Source organism: Rhinolophus sinicus, chromosome 9, assembly GCF_057876585.1.
Source record: "Rhinolophus sinicus isolate RSI-liver-muscle chromosome 9, RSI-T2T, whole genome shotgun sequence".
NCBI classification, from domain to species: Eukaryota; Metazoa; Chordata; class Mammalia; order Chiroptera; family Rhinolophidae; genus Rhinolophus; species Rhinolophus sinicus.
Window position 1 is genome coordinate 10,907,878 of NC_142509.1, and position 17,237 is coordinate 10,925,114.

Here is a 17,237-nt window from a genome sequence, read left to right on the forward strand (position 1 = left end):
ACACCAAAGATGTGAGAAGAAGACACATGCTTTGACTTGATGAGGCATGCGTGACGCAGTGTCCGATTTAATCTTTATAGTAAGACTGGTGCATGAGGCATCATATCCATTTTACCAGTGTTCAGGGAGGTTAAGGAGCTTGTCCTCAGCCATGTAGCTAGTAAGTGGCAGAGCCAGGAGTCAGATCCTGTGCTCGTTCCACTTTTCACTCTTTCTGTTACTCCACTGAATCAAGGTAATGCCAGTGCAGCCGAGTCAGTGAGCAGAGTGAAGCAAGAAGAGGCCGGCCGTCTAAGGCAGAGTGGTGAGGTGGGAAGGTCCCATACTCGAAGTCAGAACTGACTTCTATCTTTTCCACTTACCATGGTAATTGGGCAAATCCCTTAACTTCTCTGAATCCCATTTTCAGACTGTAGAATAGAATGATACTTAGCAAGACTGTTTGAAGAGCGCCTAAAATAAGGAATGCAAAAGAGCTTTATAAACTAAATGCCATACAATAGAAAGATTGGAACTGGGTTCTCCTACGCCCCATTATGAAGAGCAGTTTTTATCTCTGTATATTTTTAATTCAACATGATTTCCTCAAGTGCATGTAACATGTAATTATCTGTTAGATGAATTGGCAAAGCCCCCAGTTTCAGCTCCATTTTCGGGCTTCCATAATAAATTTCTGAATATTGCGTCTAGGATCACCCGGACCTTTTGACAGGGGACCTGACTCTGAATGACATCATGACTCGAGTAAATGCTGGCAGGAAAGGTTCTCTAGCAGGTAAATGATGTCCTCTGTAGGTAGCCATCATCTTAATATGGTGTTAAATTACGCGAGCCTGTCTACATGTTGTAAAAATAAATGAAATCACAGCTTTCTTCTGGCTGATAACCTTTTATTGTTATTGCTTCTAATGGATTTATAGGTGGAAAATGAATATAAAGTCAGAACAATAGATCATTGGCTCCTTAGTAAGTGTTAAAATTAATTTGTAAATCACTGGTTTTGGTAAAAACCAAAAACAAACTAAATGTCTTATTTTTGAGACTTTCTTTTACAGATGGGCCTTTGGGAAAATATGCAAAGATCCCTCACTTGCAGTTTTTGACTTAACTTTGCTTTTTCTTCCTAGCTCTGTATGACTTGGCTGTCCTTAAAAAAAAGGTTAAGGAAAAAGAGGAAAAGAAGAAGAAGAAAATAAAAATGATCAAATCAGAGACAGAGGATTTGGCTGAGCCCTTAAGCAGTACTGAAGGCATCCCACCTCTGTCACAGGCTGCATCTCCACTGGCAGTACCTGCTATCAAGGAGGAGTAAGTGAGCAACAGGGATTGCTGCTCAAGGGTGAAAGATGCAGCTGAGGGCTGTGCCCAGTACCGGTGCTTGGTATGATCTGGTTTGTGTGGAGCCTGTAAGGCCTGAGCCCTGGGGGGCCCTGTTAGGGAAGGTGTGTAGTGTGGTCCTTTATTGACCTTTCTTTATGACTGCCTGGAGGCTTGGAGGACCTAAGCCCATCTAGAGATATGTTCTTGGTCTTTTTTGTTCTTACATTTTTTTCTTCACTTACTAGGCCTCTTGAAGACCTCAAGCCTTGCCTTGGAATCAATGAAATATCTTCCAGCTTCTTCTCTCTTCTATTAGAGATCTTGTTGCTGGAGGGGCTGTCTAGCCTTCCTGTGGTAAGAGTTTTGGAAAAGTCAATTTTCAAATTGTAGAAATCTTTAGTGGTCTATAGCTTGAGAAGCAGAACTCTGGGTCCCTCCCAACGCCCTGCAACCACCTTGTTTTGTGGCTTGGGCAGACTTGGACAAAAACACCCCTGCTTCTCTGCGCATTCGTGGAATTGCTGGTGTGGCACAAAAATCTAACTCAGTTCTCCCTTTACTTTCCCACAGCTAGAGGAGCGGGTTTTGGATTGGCAATCATCTCCAGCCAGCTCCCTGAACAGCTGGTTCTCTGCGGCTCCCAACTGGGCAGAGTTGGTGTTACCAGCCCTGCAGTATCTTGCTGGAGAAAGCCGTGGTAAGCTCCTTTTTTCTGTAGGGTCAGTATGTTTTTCCCCCCTTTGTCTAATTAATTCTTATAGTGAGCTGCAGCTTTACTGGTTAAAGCCAATCTGGCTTTGTGTAATGCCATGCATTTCTTGGCGGTCTCTGCTATCCTGATACACTATGAAACATTCAGAAGTTATCTCAGAGTTCAGGGATGTTAGTTATTCTGAGTTTAGCACTCTGACCTGTGTGGCTTGTTTATGTAATCCATTTCTTACAGCTATACCTTCCAGTTTCTCTCCATTTGTTGAATTCAAAGAGAAAACCCAGCAGTGGAAATTGCTTGGTAAGTAATTCATATTACCTTCCTATAACACTAGGTTTTTGTTCTCTCATTTCCTCCCCTAAGCTTCTTTTGCCTTCCATTCAGTAGTATATATATAGCCCAGTAGAAGTTTGAAAACGGCAATATTAAATCTTATGTTACTCAGTAAAAGACTCCTTCAAGGCCCCTTTGATATGGTCTGAATTTCACCTTCTTCCGCTCCCCCCATTGGATTTTGGCTCTCTGAAGCTGAGGTGGAATAGCCCTTCTATTACGGTGCATTCTGGTACAGGCTGAATTTAAATCTGCAGGGGTATTTTACAATAGAATCAACATTTATATTAACTGTACCTATGGTTTTAGATTAATTTGTAGTAATATAGTTATTTTTCTTTTGTAAAAATGAGCTTTGCTCCTGAGGATAATATGCAACAAGATGTTGAACAGCTCTGAAGAAGGAACAGTTATTTCTAAAGAACAGGATCCTTATTTTTGTTTTATGTTTATAAAGTTCCACTTACTGTGTAAGTTATAGTAACATGCACCTGAAATAATGTGGTGACTGTTACCTGGTGATGGTGATGAGGAAAATTGAGTTGATTTCCTATTGAAATTCCCAAACCTTTTCCTTTACTCTCTCTCTCGAGTGGTCTGGGAGGGGATACATGGAAGAAAGATTGTGAAAGCAGTAGATTCATCCATTCTTATAACATTTATTCAGCTTTTAGGTGTCAGGCACTGTGTTAGGTGCTGGGAGATACAATGGTTTGCTGGTTATAGACAGCGTGCTCCCCTCGTGGTATTTAAGATTTGTTTGGGGAACAAATAGTCATTCAAGTGAAATAACAGACTTACACATTCTGTAAGGGAAAAGTACCAGAAAGGATGGAAATTATGATGCATTGGTCTACACCTACTACAGAGTCGGGGACGGCCTTTCTGAGGAAGGAACATGTGAGCAGAAATATTAATGATGGTTAGGAAGGAGCAAGGCAGATGAAGGGGGAGGGCATTCCAGGTGGAGGAAGCAGTGTTGGTCAGTGGTGTCAGGGAAGATTCGGTAAGAAAAGATCATACAAGCCTGCGTAGAGATGATGATAATCTGGACCCAGGTAGAGAGAATGGATAAATTTCAGACAGTTTTAGGTGGTAAAAGCCACAGGACTTGGTTATGAATTGGATATGGCAATGAAGGAAGGGTGTTGTCACACATCACTTTGCTAGATTTGTATCCAGTGGATCAGGGTGCCGTTTGTTGAAGTAGGCAGCTGTGGAGGACAGTCCAGACTTGGGTGAGGGTGAAGATCACGAATTTAATTTTGGATATGCTGAGTCTGAGCTGCCTTTGAGGCAGTTGAGTGGAGATACTGAATAGGCAGTAGGACATTAGGGTTTAGAATCCAGACCAGAGAGTCAAGATAGAGTTGTTGGCATATATACAGTATTTAAAGCCAAAGGCATAGGGCGCGAAAGTGTTAAGTGAGCAGAAAAGAGGGCATAGGACTAAGCCTGGAGAAACTCTGAAGCAGAAGGGGCTGAGTGGGAGAGCATATGGAGAGGAAGTGACTACAGAGTTTGGAGGAAACCATGAGATAGTTGAATCTTGGAAGCCAAGGAATGAGAGTCAAAAATTGGGAAGTGGTCGTTAGTCTTGATTACTACCAAAAGGTTTAGTAATATGAAAAGTATGGATTTGTGGATGTAGAAGGAATGATGAATTTCTTGTAAGAGTGATTCCTTCTCAGAATGGCGAGCGGTAAGGACAGTGATGAGCTGAAAGCTAATGGCTTGAAATCAGCCATAGTGGGACTCTTAGGCCAGGGGTGGCAAACCTTCTAGGCCTGGCTGTTAAGTATTTTAAGCTTGTGGGCCGGATGCTTTCTGTTGCAACTACTCAGCCCTGCCATCATAGTGCAAAGCAGCTGTAGACAGGATGTAAGTGAATGGACATGGCTGTGTGCCCATAAAACTTTGTTTACAAAAACAGGGTGGCCAGTTTGCTGACCCTCAATGTGTACCACGGAAATCCGCAAATGCTACCAGTCAGGGCCCCCTTTCTTGCAGCTAGTTAGACATTTACTGGCACACCACTGGTTAAAGAGACAGTGAATCTCGTTAACCTAAAAATAAAAGACCTTTCAAAGTTAGAGGCAACAAACATTTATTTGAGATCAAAAAAAGAATAGTTATTCTGGAAGCACTGATTTAGGCAGAAGCCCAAATGATGTTCCAGTTAGGAGCCAAAGACAGTGGGTATTTATGGTACAAGGAAGGGGAACAATTACATCAATAGTGGGCGTTTCTATTGGTGCAGATAAGCTAACATAGTGATGCTAATTTCTTTTTTAATTGAAATTTATTGGGGTGACAATGGTTAGTAAAGTTACATAGGTTTCAAGTGTACAATTTGGTAATACATCTATATGTCACATTGTATGTTCACCACCCAGAATCAGTTCTCCTTCCATCACCATATATTTGACCCTGTAGCGACACTAATTTTGAACAATGTCTTTAATTTTCATTCTGGTAGTCATCAGTCCAGTAGCCATAGTAACTGCTTTCTTGTTATCTTTGCAAACAGTTCTTTAGGCACAATATTTAGGCCCAGTCCAAAGGTTATTTTGCCCTGTTTGAACATTCCAAAGGTTTGAGGCATAAAGACCTACAAGGCAGTTCCTCTGGCTCCGTTTTAAAGTGGCTTCATTATTACTTTTTTAACAATCGAAATAATTTTTTCTAGAGGTGTAGCAGGGGAGGAAAGGATAGTAAGGGGAACTTACGGTCAAGACGGGTATTTTTTGAAATGAGAGAAACTTTAAGTCTAAGTGTTGATGGAAAGGGTACAGAGAAAAAGAAGGAAGTTGAAAGTATCAGAGAGAAGGGGAAATTTACCATATAAATTTCTGAGACAAAGGGAAGGGCTTGGCCTTGGATGGCAGGCGGCAGTATATTTCTGAAAATAGGAAATAATGGATATACAGCAGTAGGCTTGTAGGTTTTGTTGTGGAAAGTTTGAGGGAGTTTGGTCTGATGACTTTTCTGTTAAAGTAGAAGGTGAGAGGTGAGGTTCTGTTGTGAATGAGAAGCGAGGTTGAAAAGAGTGAGGAAACAGTTACTATGGAGCCTGGGAAAACTAGCTTGACCAGAGACAATATTAGATTGCTGGGTGGTGTTGGGGCCAGTGGAGGCTGCTTGTCATTCATTTATAGTGGCATTCTTTACCATTTTGTGTATCTCTGACGGCCCTCAGCCGTCTGAGCTGAAGCATGGAGGATATATTAATAGATAGTTCAGAATTTGAGTTTTGCTAGATTGTAACGATGCCGGTAAGAGAGCAGAGGTATTAAGTATTACTGTATTGGTAAGGCTGTCATTGAAATGATGGCCATAGGCTCTGAACTGAGTAGGGAGAGAAGTGTGAAGGAAGGGGGCTAATGGGACTGAGAAGTGGACTAGCCGTTCTGTTGAGTCCCAGTAGTGTTTTGGTGGGAGTAAACAAGCAAGGGAGACTAGATGATTGCAGTTGGGGGTGGGGGGGCAGAATGTATGGATTAATAGAAAGGTTCTCAGCCCTGGCTGTGTGTTGCAATTAGTTGGGGAACTTTTTAAAAATACTGACGCCTAGGCCTTACCCACAGAGGTCTGATTAATTGTTTGGGTGGAATCTGAGCCTCGGTATTTTAAAAGTTCCCAGGTGATTCTTATTTGGAGCCAGGGTTAGGCATGGATTAGGCATTTTGAAGATGGAGCAGTTTTAGGTAATGACAGAGCCCAGTTGTGATTGTGGGAGGGAGTGGCCGGGGTGGAGTTAGAGGTAGGAGGTTACTGAGGTCACAGAACTGGCGTTAGGATATTGGATGGATGATCTGTGTGGATGTGGCGGTTACCCAGCATGATGGCGGGAAGTGGACCGGTGAGCAACAAGGTGGGCATGCGTTCTGTGAGGAGGAGTGACTAGGTCAGCCTGCGAGGAGTAGGGGACAGGGTGAGTAAGGTGAATGGTGAGAGCCTGAGGGACCAGGCTTTTGTTTCATTTCGATTTTCTAGAAGAGCTGGAGAGAAATAGTCTGGCATCAGTTACGGGGTTGAGGGAGGAACCCAACTCTGAGGGACATGGCTGTGAGAGAATAAATAGCCAGCATACCATAAAGAAGTGGAAGGGCTATTATGAGAAGAGGATTGGGCTGTAGGAGAATTTACTGATTATGAAGTAGCGTTTCTAAAAGGCAGGATGGGAGTAAGAGGAGTTGACGCAGGGTAGGAAAGTTCAGAGCTTCCTGGGATGGTGGTATTGTGCATTGACTAGTGAAAACAGTTTAAGAGACCTGGTGAGGTCACCTCAGCAGCCTTTGAGAAGGGTAGGTCGTGAGGCAGACCTGGGTGACGTTGGTGTCTGTGGTTTCTAGTCCGGGCAGGAGAGTTACGTGCCATCATGTGGTAAGTGCGACAGTAGGAGTCTGAACACAGTGATCGGGGAGTTGGGCACAGAGGCAAAGTGCTCATGTCTTTTAAGGTGGGTCAGGTGGAGTCACGCTTTTCCCCGGTCTCGGCGCCTTCTTATTGTTGTGTTGTGATAGAACGCCTTGGTACCCCTACTGGCCGGAAGGAGCCGTTTTGACCCTCAAGAATAGGACTTCCCTAGGTTAAGCTTTCAGAACATCCTTTGTGACACTGACCACTTTTAGATTTTATTTAATATGTGCTCTTTCCTCACTTGACTATAAACTCCATGAGGGAAGAGACTGAAGTCACAAATAACCCTTGCCTAGCATGCAGCGCCTGACCCACACTGGCTGCTTAACAAATACCTATTGAATGAGTGCTTCAATTAGAGACCGTCCAAGAGTGGTAGTCAGGCAGACAGTGGTGGGAGGGCAGTGCAGGCTGAGGGGATAGTGTGTGCAAGGACCATCATGTTCTCTCTGGCACAGGTACAGCAAGTAAGGAGAAAGTAGGATTCTGAGCAATACCTGAAATTGGTTTATTTTTATTATTATTATTGTTTGCCTTTTAATTCTTCTAATAGGCCAGTCCCAAGATAATGAAAAGGAATTAGCTGCACTCTTCCAGCTGTGGCTAGAAACCAAAGACCAGGCCTTCTGTAAGGTATGGTTTTTAAGACATATCAGATCTTATTGGGTTCTGAGAGTCCTTAAATTAGCCAAAATTGTTTAGTCCATTTACCTGTTAATATTTTCCTTTTCCCCAGCAAGAAAATGAAGACAGTTCAGATGCCACAACACCTGTTCCTCGGGTGTGAGTATAATACTATAATGGTGGGTGGTATCCTGTGAAACCATAGTTTAAAGTACTGCCATGACTTTTCTAACCTTTTTTTTTTTGAATAAGGAAAGGGTTTGTTTATTGAAATGGTACCATAGCGAAAAGAAGGGAGCTTTCTAGTTTTTCTAACATTTCTTAGTGTGTTAGAATTGTAATAGACTTGAGAGATCCTAGCGGTCCACTGATTTTTACTTGCCTTAACATACCTGAGGAAGGCAACACCCCCCCGTCAGTAAGAGTAGCTCCCTGAGGAAAGGATTCTGATGGGGGAGGGGATTATATAGTAGTCTCTGAGGGGCATGTGATCTACCTTGTAGGTGGGCATACTTTTTCCCCTGAATTCCCCTCCTTCATTTCCCATTTGAGAATGATTCATCTAATCCATCTTCTGTGTTTTACCTATAAAGAAATTGAGGCATGATGTTAAGTGGGTTGCTGAAGGTTAGTGACAGGACACAGGCTAGAATTTAGGTCTCTCGACCTCTAGTCCTGAGCTCTTTATATCACATCATCTAACGTGACTGTTTCTAGTCTGGTATGGTTCTTTTCTCCCCCTACCTTTGTTGAGATAGAATTGATGTATAACATTGTGTTGATTTGATAACATGCATTTATTGTGAAATGTTTACCACAATAAGGTTAGTTAACATCTATCACCTCACAGTGATTACCAGTGTTTTTGTGTAGTGAGAGCATTTAAGATCTCTGTTAGTAATTTTCAAGTATATAAAACAATATTGTTAACTGTAGTCACTGTGCTGTATATATTAGATCCCCAGAACTTACTCATCTTACAAGTGGAAGTTTGTACCTTTTAATCAACATCTCCCCATTTCCCTCATCTATCAGCCCCTGGTAACTACCATTCTACTCCCTGTGTTTATGAGTTCAGCTTATTTTTAGATTCCACAAAATTCTTTATGTTCCAGAAGAACTGACTATGTGGTACGGCCCAGCACGGGGGAGGAGAAACGAGTTTTTCAGGAGCAGGTAAGAAATAGCTAGAACCCAGTGTAAATCTCTGCATCTGTGAGGTCACACAGAGAGAGGCTCTCCTTGAGTCCAGATTCTTAGAGGAAATTCACACCTTTAACCTTAGATATTCTGTCGGTTGGGATTATTTGTCAGGGGCAGAAATGGTGTGAAGAAAGGGGATGAGAAATGTTTTGATGATGTTTTCTTCTAGATAGCAAAATACATTTATATTTACCTCTTTGTCCCTTTGCTAGTGACGAGGGCTTTGGAGACTATCCTTTTCCCATTGTAGTTGGCTCAATATTCCTAGTGGAATAGACTGTTTTCTTCTGGTTTTAATCTCTCCAAGTTGATCCCTTATTGTATGGGAACCTCTAGCGAGAACCCCACTAGTTCTGACTTACAAGCCATGTGCCTTTTCTCTTGATAGGAGCGTTATAGATACAGCCAACCCCATAAGGCATTCACCTTTCGCATGCATGGCTTTGAGTCCGTAGTGGGGCCCGTGAAGGGCGTGTTTGATAAGGAGACCTCACTCAACAAGGCTCGGGAGCACTCCCTGCTGCGCTCTGACCGGCCTGCCTATGTCACCATCCTGTCTCTTGGTATGCTCACTTTTTTTTTCTCTAATTAGCTGTGTTCTCTCCCACCCCCCATCCCACAGGAAGGCTTTGAGGGTCAGGTGTAGCTTTAGGAAGCTTAGGAGTTGGGGAAGGGGGAATTCTACCCCCCCAGAGATTTATCAGGAACGAGTGTTTCTTCCCTGAAGTTTTGTGTCATGAATCTCTTTGGCAGTCTGGTGAAACCTGTGGGCGCCTTCTCAGAATTATGTCTTAAATTAAATGCATAAAATAAAATGTATAGAGTTACAAAAGAAACCAATCATATTGAAATAATTATCAGAGTATTAAGACAAATTTGTGCAGAAATATATGTGTTTTTATTATATTAAATGACAAGCTCTAGCAGTAGGTCTTATAAGTTCTGTAATTTCCAAATAGTGATAAGTGGAAATGATTTATTTTGTATGCAACAGTTGTAATATGATATGAAAATATCTGATTTCTCTTACAACATCACAGCACTGCCAATGCATGGTTTGTTACCTTGGTTTATAATAATTCTAAGATACCATGGCCTTTCAGTTTTGGCTGAGTGTGAGGAGTGTGTAGGAAACTGCCCCTAGAGGGCAGTGTCCACCCAGTTCTGAGTCTGAGTAAGGATGAGAAACACTCTCGGAACCTCACCCACCAGAGCAAGGGGAGGATAATGTTCCTCAGCAGAAGCCCCGCTTGACCCTTGGACTTTTCATTTTTTAATGTCATCAGTTCGCGATGCCGCAGCCCGGCTGCCTAACGGAGAAGGCACTCGGGCAGAGATCTGTGAATTGCTCAAGGACTCCCAGTTTCTTGCACCAGATGTCACCAGCACTCAGGTAGGATGGAGAAGAGATTAGTTTTGTTTCGTTCCAGAAGGTATTTAAGAAAAGTTACAAGGAAATATGAAATATAATAGCATAAGTTTTTTAAAAACTGAAGAAGAAAGAAGGATATCTCGAGAAATGCAAATAGTGATAACCTACGACTCTTGTCAGTGAAGCACAGATTTGACTCTAACCTTTCCTTCAGCTTCTCCTAAAGGTCTTAGTTCACCATCTCCTTCAGGTGACAGCAACTCAGTCTCTCAGGAATCTTAGTGTTTCCTGTCTTGCCAAGTGATACATAGTGAGTTACTGGCACCACCAAGCTGAGATATGATCTGTTTATCAACTGTGACTTACACCCAGTGATTTTTCCCCAGTGTCCAAGTCTGCCTTGTCCCTGACCCCCTTTGTTCTGGTTCTTAGGTGAATACGGTAGTGAGTGGTGCACTGGATCGCCTACATTATGAAAAAGACCCATGTGTGAAATATGACATTGGACGAAAGCTGTGGATCTACCTGCATCGTGACCGGAGCGAGGAAGAGTTTGGTGTGTGAGGCCTCTGGGCAGTGTGTCCCCCTAGATTAAGGATCCTTCTGACTTTCTGCCTCAGTTGCATTGTGCTTTTTGTTGGCGTTCTGGCAGGACAGGATTGTAAAGGCAGGACTTAGCCTACCAGCGAGGCCTTAATAAAACCACCCTTACTATGCTGAGGTTAAAGGGTTGCTGAATGTTACCACTCTTGTTTACAGAGCGGATTCACCAAGCACAAGCAGCTGCAGCTAAAGCCAGAAAAGCCCTTCAGCAAAAACCCAAGCCCCCATCCAAGGTGGTAAGTGACCTCCTGAGAGCATGTGGCTGAGTGGTTGGGGGATGGCGGCAACTAGGCCTTCCCTTCACTCAGTGCATCAGGAGCCCTAGGGGCCGTACCTTCCTTGGTGGGCCTTCATTAAATCTGCATGTGGATTTCTCTTCATCGTCTGCTTATAGAAGTCCAACAGCAAGGAGAGTTCAGTGAAGGGCCTCAGCAGTGGTCCTTCTGAGCAAAGCCAGATGAGCCTCAGTGACTCCAGCATGCCACCAACCCCAGTCACACCTGTGACCCCCACCACTCCAGCTTTGCCTGCCACTCCCATCTCCCCTCCACCTGTGTCTGCAGTCAACAAAAGTGGCCCTACTACTGTCTCGGAGCCAGCTAAATCTAGCTCAGGGTAAGCTCTTCTATTTCTTCTGTAGCTTTTTCCTTCCAGCGTCTTTTTTGTACGCATGCACTAAATTGTTTTTTGTTTCCCCCGATTTTCCTCATAGCGTTCTTCTGGTATCTTCACCAACAATGCCACAGCTAGGAACAATGCTTTCCCCAGCTTCCAGTCAGACTCCACCAAATTCTCAGGCTGCTGCCCGTGTTGTGAGCCACTCTGGCTCATCTGGACTCCCCCAGGTGCGGGTGGTAGCCCAGCCTAGCCTTCCTGCTGTTACTCAGCAGTCAGCAGCGCCAGCACAGACACTGCCACCGATGTCAGCAGGACCACAGATTCGGGTTCCAGCCACTGCTGCACAGACTAAAGTCGTGCCCCAGGTAACCAGGGACAGCGGACCCAGAGGTGGGCTAATTTGTCCAGCGGGCAGTCTGGGTAAGGACAGAGGAGCCTTACATTGTTGTTCCTGATGATGTTTATCGCAACCACTCATTCAATGTTCACAGCTGGGTTTCTGTAAGTTGTATTTTAAATGTTGGGGATCAGAACTTCAGAGAAGTTGAGTGATTTACCCGGGATTGTAACATCAGGTCCCTTGTACAGGTGGGGTTAAAGCCAGACCTGTGATACTGAATCTCAAGTTCCTTCCACTGTGCCTCTCATCTTAGCCATGCCACTCATTAGTTGTGTAATTTTAGAGAAAAGGCTTATCTTCTGCCCCATTTTCCTTTACTGTAAAAGGGGTATAATATCTGTCCTCAGTATGTAGGAATAAAATGAGACGTTAAATGTGAAAGCATTCTGAAAATGAAGATGTGCTACATAAATAGAAGAACTTGACAGCGTGCTTTTGGAGGTCGTGAGCCTTAAGCACTGTTGCGTTAGAAGTACTTGTAGACGCACGCTTCCTGGGTGGTGGCCTGCTGGACACAGCTTGGCGTGCTGATCTGCATCTTAGTGTCTAATTAAGCTCTTGGCCTCATGCTCTGAACTAGGCAGTAATGGCCACCGTTCCAGTCAAAGCTCAGACCACAGCGTCCACTGTGCAGCGGCCAGGACCCGGACAGACGGGGCTCACAGTGACAAGCCTTCCTGCCACAGCCAGCCCTGCGAACAAGCCAGCCACAAGTTCTCCCGGGAGCTCTGGTCCAAGTGCTTCCGCAGCCACGGTCATTCAGAATGTTACTGGACAGAACATTATCAAGCAGGTAGGTGGGATCCGACTCCTTTGTCCCAAAGCAGAGGACAGTTGGAGATGTCAGTGATGGTGATCTTTGATCCTTAGTTCACAGGCATTTCAGGTCTGAGTTCCCACCAAGGGTAATGCAAGATGACGAAGAGATTGTTTCTGTTCTTTTCCACCCAGTTTACGATTTAGTAGCTGAGTTTCTGGATTTGGAGGAGACTCTCCATGAATCAATTTAGTTAAAATCCCATGGTATAAATTTATACAGTTTATTGGCATTTCATTTTACCATTAGTAAAAGCATATGTTTATATTTGTACTTTCTTGGTGGTAAATATGCAAGGCTAACCATTGAACCTCAAAGAACTGTTAGGCAAAACAGCAACTAGTACTGACAGGCATGCTTAATATGTGCCTGTGCCTGTACTATGCTAAACATTTTATAGGTACTAAATAATTTAATCCTGCAATGCTACGGGGTATGCACTTTTGTTATTCCCATTTTACAGATGAAGAAATGGAACCACAATGAAGTAACGTTATTTATTTATTTATTTTTGCATTAAGCAAATATTTATTGAGTGCTTTTTGTGTGTCAGGCCCTGTCCAAACTATTGGGAATTCAGTGTTGTGTCACACAGACTAAGTCCCTCCTTTGTGGAGCTCATATTCCCATAGAGCTAGGGGACGAACAGGTGCTTCAGGGCAGGTGTGGTAGGGGCTGTGAACATCAGTGAGCAGGGGAGGGGGAGAGTGCAGTGTGCTGTTTAGCTGGGGTGATCAGAGAAGGCCTGTCTGAGGAGCTGGCAGCTGAAAGATGAATGAGGTTGGAGAGTGTGCCATAATCCGATTAGCTGGAGATAAAGCATTCCAGGAATAGGAGGAGCAAGTGAAAATACCTTGAGTCAGGAATACATCTGAGGAGTAACGGAAAGCCATTGTGGCTGAGGCTTAATGAGCAAGTGTGGAAGTGCTTGAGAAGTGCCAGTGGCCTCCTCACTGGATGGAGGTAATAAGTGAACTTGACTGGGTCCACTGGGTTAGTGGCTTTTTGGGAATGGGTTCAAAAGAGAATGCAAGGCAAGGGAAATGGAGATAATGAGTATAGGTAATTTTTAGAGCAGTTTTGCTTTTGAAGAGAGCAGCGAACTCGGGCTAGAGTGGAGATGCTGAGTGGAGTAGAGCAGGGGGAGGGAGGTGTGGAGTAAAGCAGGTGTTTGTTGTGTTTTAGGATGGCAAATGTTACAGCATGTTTGCATTCTGATGGCAGCGGTCCAGTAGAAAGGGGAAAATGGCTCATGTGACAGAGAAAGTCCCTGAGGCTAGAAGGGCTGCATCTATTACATACGGGAATTTATCCGTACTCCTATCAAAATGAAGGTTGGCGCAACTATAAATAGACATTTTTGAGACAGTTGGGGAAATGTGAATATATATTATTAGGTAATAATAGGTGATTATTTTTTAATTTAAAAAGTCCTTTTCTAGATTAGAGATGTATCCAGAAGTATCGATCAGCAAAATGATAGTATTGGTTTATTTTAAAATATCCCTGCCCCCCCCCCCCCCCCAATGTAGGGAAGGATAGACAAAATAAGATTAACAAAGCGAATCTTTGAAGCTGGGTGATAAGTATATAGATTTGTTACACTGTTCTTTTGTGAATGTTTATCATTTAAAAAACTAAAATGTTAGAAAAATATACGAAGCACACATACACATGAAATGCAGGTTTGTTTAATTATACTATGTAACCAGCGTAGCTTTGTGAATCCTTTTGTCAGTGCTGTTTCTTCCCCACCCAGGTGGCAATCACTGGGCAGCTTGGTGTGAAGCCCCAGGCAGGCAACAGCATTCCACTCACAGCCACTAACTTCCGTATCCAGGGTAAGGATGTATTGCGTCTGCCACCCTCTTCCATCACCACAGATGCCAAAGGCCAGACTGTTCTGCGAATCACTCCGGATATGATGGCCACATTGGCCAAGTCCCAGGTTACTACAGTCAAATTGACCCAGGACCTCTTCGGGACAGGAAGCGGCACTGTAGGCAAAGGCATCTCTGCTACCTTGCACGTCACTTCCAATCCAGTCCATGCCACTGATAGCCCTGCCAAGGCCAGTTCAGCCAGTGCCCCTTCATCCACTCCAACAGGTACCACCGTGGTTAAGGTGACTCCCGACCTCAAGCCAGCAGAAGCCTCGAGTTCAGCTTTTCGCTTGATGCCAGCACTTGGTGTGAGTGTGGCAGACCAGAAGGGGAAAAGCACAGTGGCCTCTTCAGAAGCCAAGCCAGCTGCCACAATCCGCATCGTGCAGGGCCTGGGAGTGATGCCTCCCAAAGCCGGCCAGACCATCACAGTTGCAACCCATGCCAAGCAAGGGTCCTCTGTGGCCAGTGGGTCTGGGACTGTTCATACTTCTGCAGTGTCCTTGCCCAGTATGAATGCTGCTGTGTCCAAGACTGTGGCCGTGGCTTCTGGGGCTGCCAGCACCCCCATCAGCATCGGCACCGGAGCCCCCACTGTGCGGCAGGTGCCTGTCAGTACCACGGTGGTTTCCACGTCCCAGGCTGTGAGTACCATTGGTGGTAAACAATAGCCCTTCACTTAGGGAACCTCTTTTCAGGAATGGAAATTGGAAGCCCTGTCTGTATCACCTCATTTGACCCAAACAGGCTTATTTACTAATAGACTTTTTTTTTTCCCCCCCAAGTCAAGTTGTCCTTTCAATCTTAGTTGTGGAGGGTGCCATTCAGCTTCAAGTTGTCCTTTCAGTCTTAGTTGTGGAGGGCGCAGCTCAGCTCCAGGTCCCGTTGCCGTTGCTAGTTGCAGGGGGCGCAGCCCACCATCCCTTGCAGGAGTCGAGGAATTGAACTGGCAACCTTGTGGTTGAGAGGATGCTCTCCAACCAACTGAGCCATCCGGGAGCTCAGCGGCAGCTCAGCTCAAGGTGCCATGTTCAATCTTACTTGCAGGGGGCGCTGCCCACCATCCCTTGTGGGAATCAAAGAATTGAACCGGCAAGCTTGTGGTTGAGAGCCCGCTGGCCCATGTGGGAATCGAACCAGCAGCCTTCGGAGTTAGGAGCACGGAGCTCCAACCGCCTGAGCCACAGGGCCGGCCCATAGACTTGTCTTTTTTTACTTTGAAACAAATTTATGAAAGTGCTTGCATACATTCATAAAGAATAGTAAAACAGTACATAAGTACATAGAGTAAAACATAAAACTTCTTTCACCACCCTCTAATTCTCCCTTCATGAGGGCTAATTATTGTTGGTTTTTGGCATTTATCCTTCTAGTCCTTTTCCTGAGCATATTCATATGTATATGTATACATGTAGTTTAAAAAAAAATCCTATGAGAGACCTTAGTTTGTTTATTTTTCTGTGATTTGCTTTATTTATTTAAAAATATGTGTTGGGGATCATTTTCAATCCACAGATAATGTGTTCATTTTACCATGGCAGTCCATGGAAGGGATGTGCTTGAACCATTCTTCCATTAAAGGGTACGTTTTCACTGTTAAAAACCAGTGCTACAGTGAATGTTCGTGTGTGTATATACGGACATGTGTTAAGTATTTCTGGAGCCAAGGTGCCTAGACTAGGCCACGGAGGTTACAGATGGAAAGTTTTGATACTCCAGTTGTGCTACCAAAAAAGCCATAGCAGCTTACACTCCCATCATGAAGGCTCCTGTTTCCCCCACCCTAACCTGTGCTGGATATCACGTCTTTTATAACTTAATGTAGCCATCCTACTGGTTAAAGACAGTTCTTTTTCTGTTTTGTTTCCCTGATCTTCAGTGAAGTTGAGCATCCAATATGGAAATTGGCATGTTCTCTCTGGTGGTGAATAAATCTTTGCCAGTTTTCTTCTAGGGTATTTGCCTTTTTCATATTGCTTGACGCCTTCTGGATGTTACTTCTTTGTGTGTGTAAATATTTTCTTCCACTCTGTCATTTTTCAACCTTGTACATGGAGCCTTTTGCTCTACAGGTATTTTATCTGAGTAGATCTATCAGCATTTCTTTTATGCTTCCTAGGTTTTGTGTCTCGTGCCTTTCTTACCCCAGGGTTATAAATGTATTAGCCTTTCTTTTCATAACATATTTTCAGAGTTTTAAAAATCATGCATTTGAAATATATTTTTGTGAGTGTGTGACATTTGGTAGAGATCTCATTTTATGTTCTTCAAATTATCCCAACGTCATTGACTAGTTTATCCCTTCCCCACTAATTTGAAATACTACATTTATCATAAACCAAATTCCCAACATAGGTGTGTTTCTGGATGTGTGCGTGTTTATTCTTTAGCCTTTAGAAAAGGAGCACTGTTTTGTATAGTGGGGTGCATATAGTGGGGACAGTATAAAACAGTTTTACTTTTCTGAGCAAGCTATGTAGTAAAACCTCAGTGATTTCGATAAAAGCCAGAGTGACAGAGGAGGGAGGACATGCACATTAGTAACACTGACCAGCCAACAAACCCTCATACATAGTGTGGCTTACAAGGACCACATCACAGAAGTTAAAATAAGGAAGAAAGGAACCAGCACTTACTTGATCCACTTTTGTTTCTCTTGAGTCCTTAGCACAGAAGCTAGTATCCAGTGGCATCTACCCTGTTATAATCGAGCTGGATAAATATAACTGGAGAACTTTTAGTGGGGCAGGAAGTGCCTAATTTTCTGTCTAGCTAGCTAGTTAGACTAGTTCATGAAGGGACAATTACAGTTGATATACTGGTAGCCCAAAATGTTTTTAAGCAGCCAAGGCATTAAGAAAATAAAACCTCGGGGGCGGCCGGTTAGCTCAGTTGGTTAGAGTGCTGTGCTCTTAACAACAAGGTTGCCA

General features: G+C 43.8%; 1 protein-coding gene across 5 annotated transcripts in view; it reads left to right on the forward strand.

The window, feature by feature from the left end:
- NFRKB (nuclear factor related to kappaB binding protein) overlaps positions 1-17,237 on the forward strand; it is a 35,348-nt gene that overhangs the window by 14,412 nt on the left and 3,699 nt on the right. For 3 of the 5 annotated variants that reach the window (XM_019713979.3, XM_019713975.3, XM_019713977.3), the window contains exons 8-23: positions 691-775; positions 1,128-1,308; positions 1,566-1,674; positions 1,891-2,017; positions 2,267-2,332; positions 7,341-7,420; positions 7,524-7,570; positions 8,527-8,587; positions 9,003-9,177; positions 9,901-10,007; positions 10,419-10,542; positions 10,746-10,825; positions 10,984-11,204; positions 11,302-11,572; positions 12,188-12,400; positions 14,184-14,951. In XM_019713979.3, the coding sequence (XP_019569538.2) occupies positions 691-775; positions 1,128-1,308; positions 1,566-1,674; positions 1,891-2,017; positions 2,267-2,332; positions 7,341-7,420; positions 7,524-7,570; positions 8,527-8,587; positions 9,003-9,177; positions 9,901-10,007; positions 10,419-10,542; positions 10,746-10,825; positions 10,984-11,204; positions 11,302-11,572; positions 12,188-12,400; positions 14,184-14,951 (2,715 nt within the window). The remainder of the gene's footprint in view (positions 1-690; positions 776-1,127; positions 1,309-1,565; positions 1,675-1,890; positions 2,018-2,266; positions 2,333-7,340; positions 7,421-7,523; positions 7,571-8,526; positions 8,588-9,002; positions 9,178-9,900; positions 10,008-10,418; positions 10,543-10,745; positions 10,826-10,983; positions 11,205-11,301; positions 11,573-12,187; positions 12,401-14,183; positions 14,952-17,237) is intronic. The other 2 variants (XM_019713980.3, XM_074321875.2) reach the window with 2 other exon arrangements.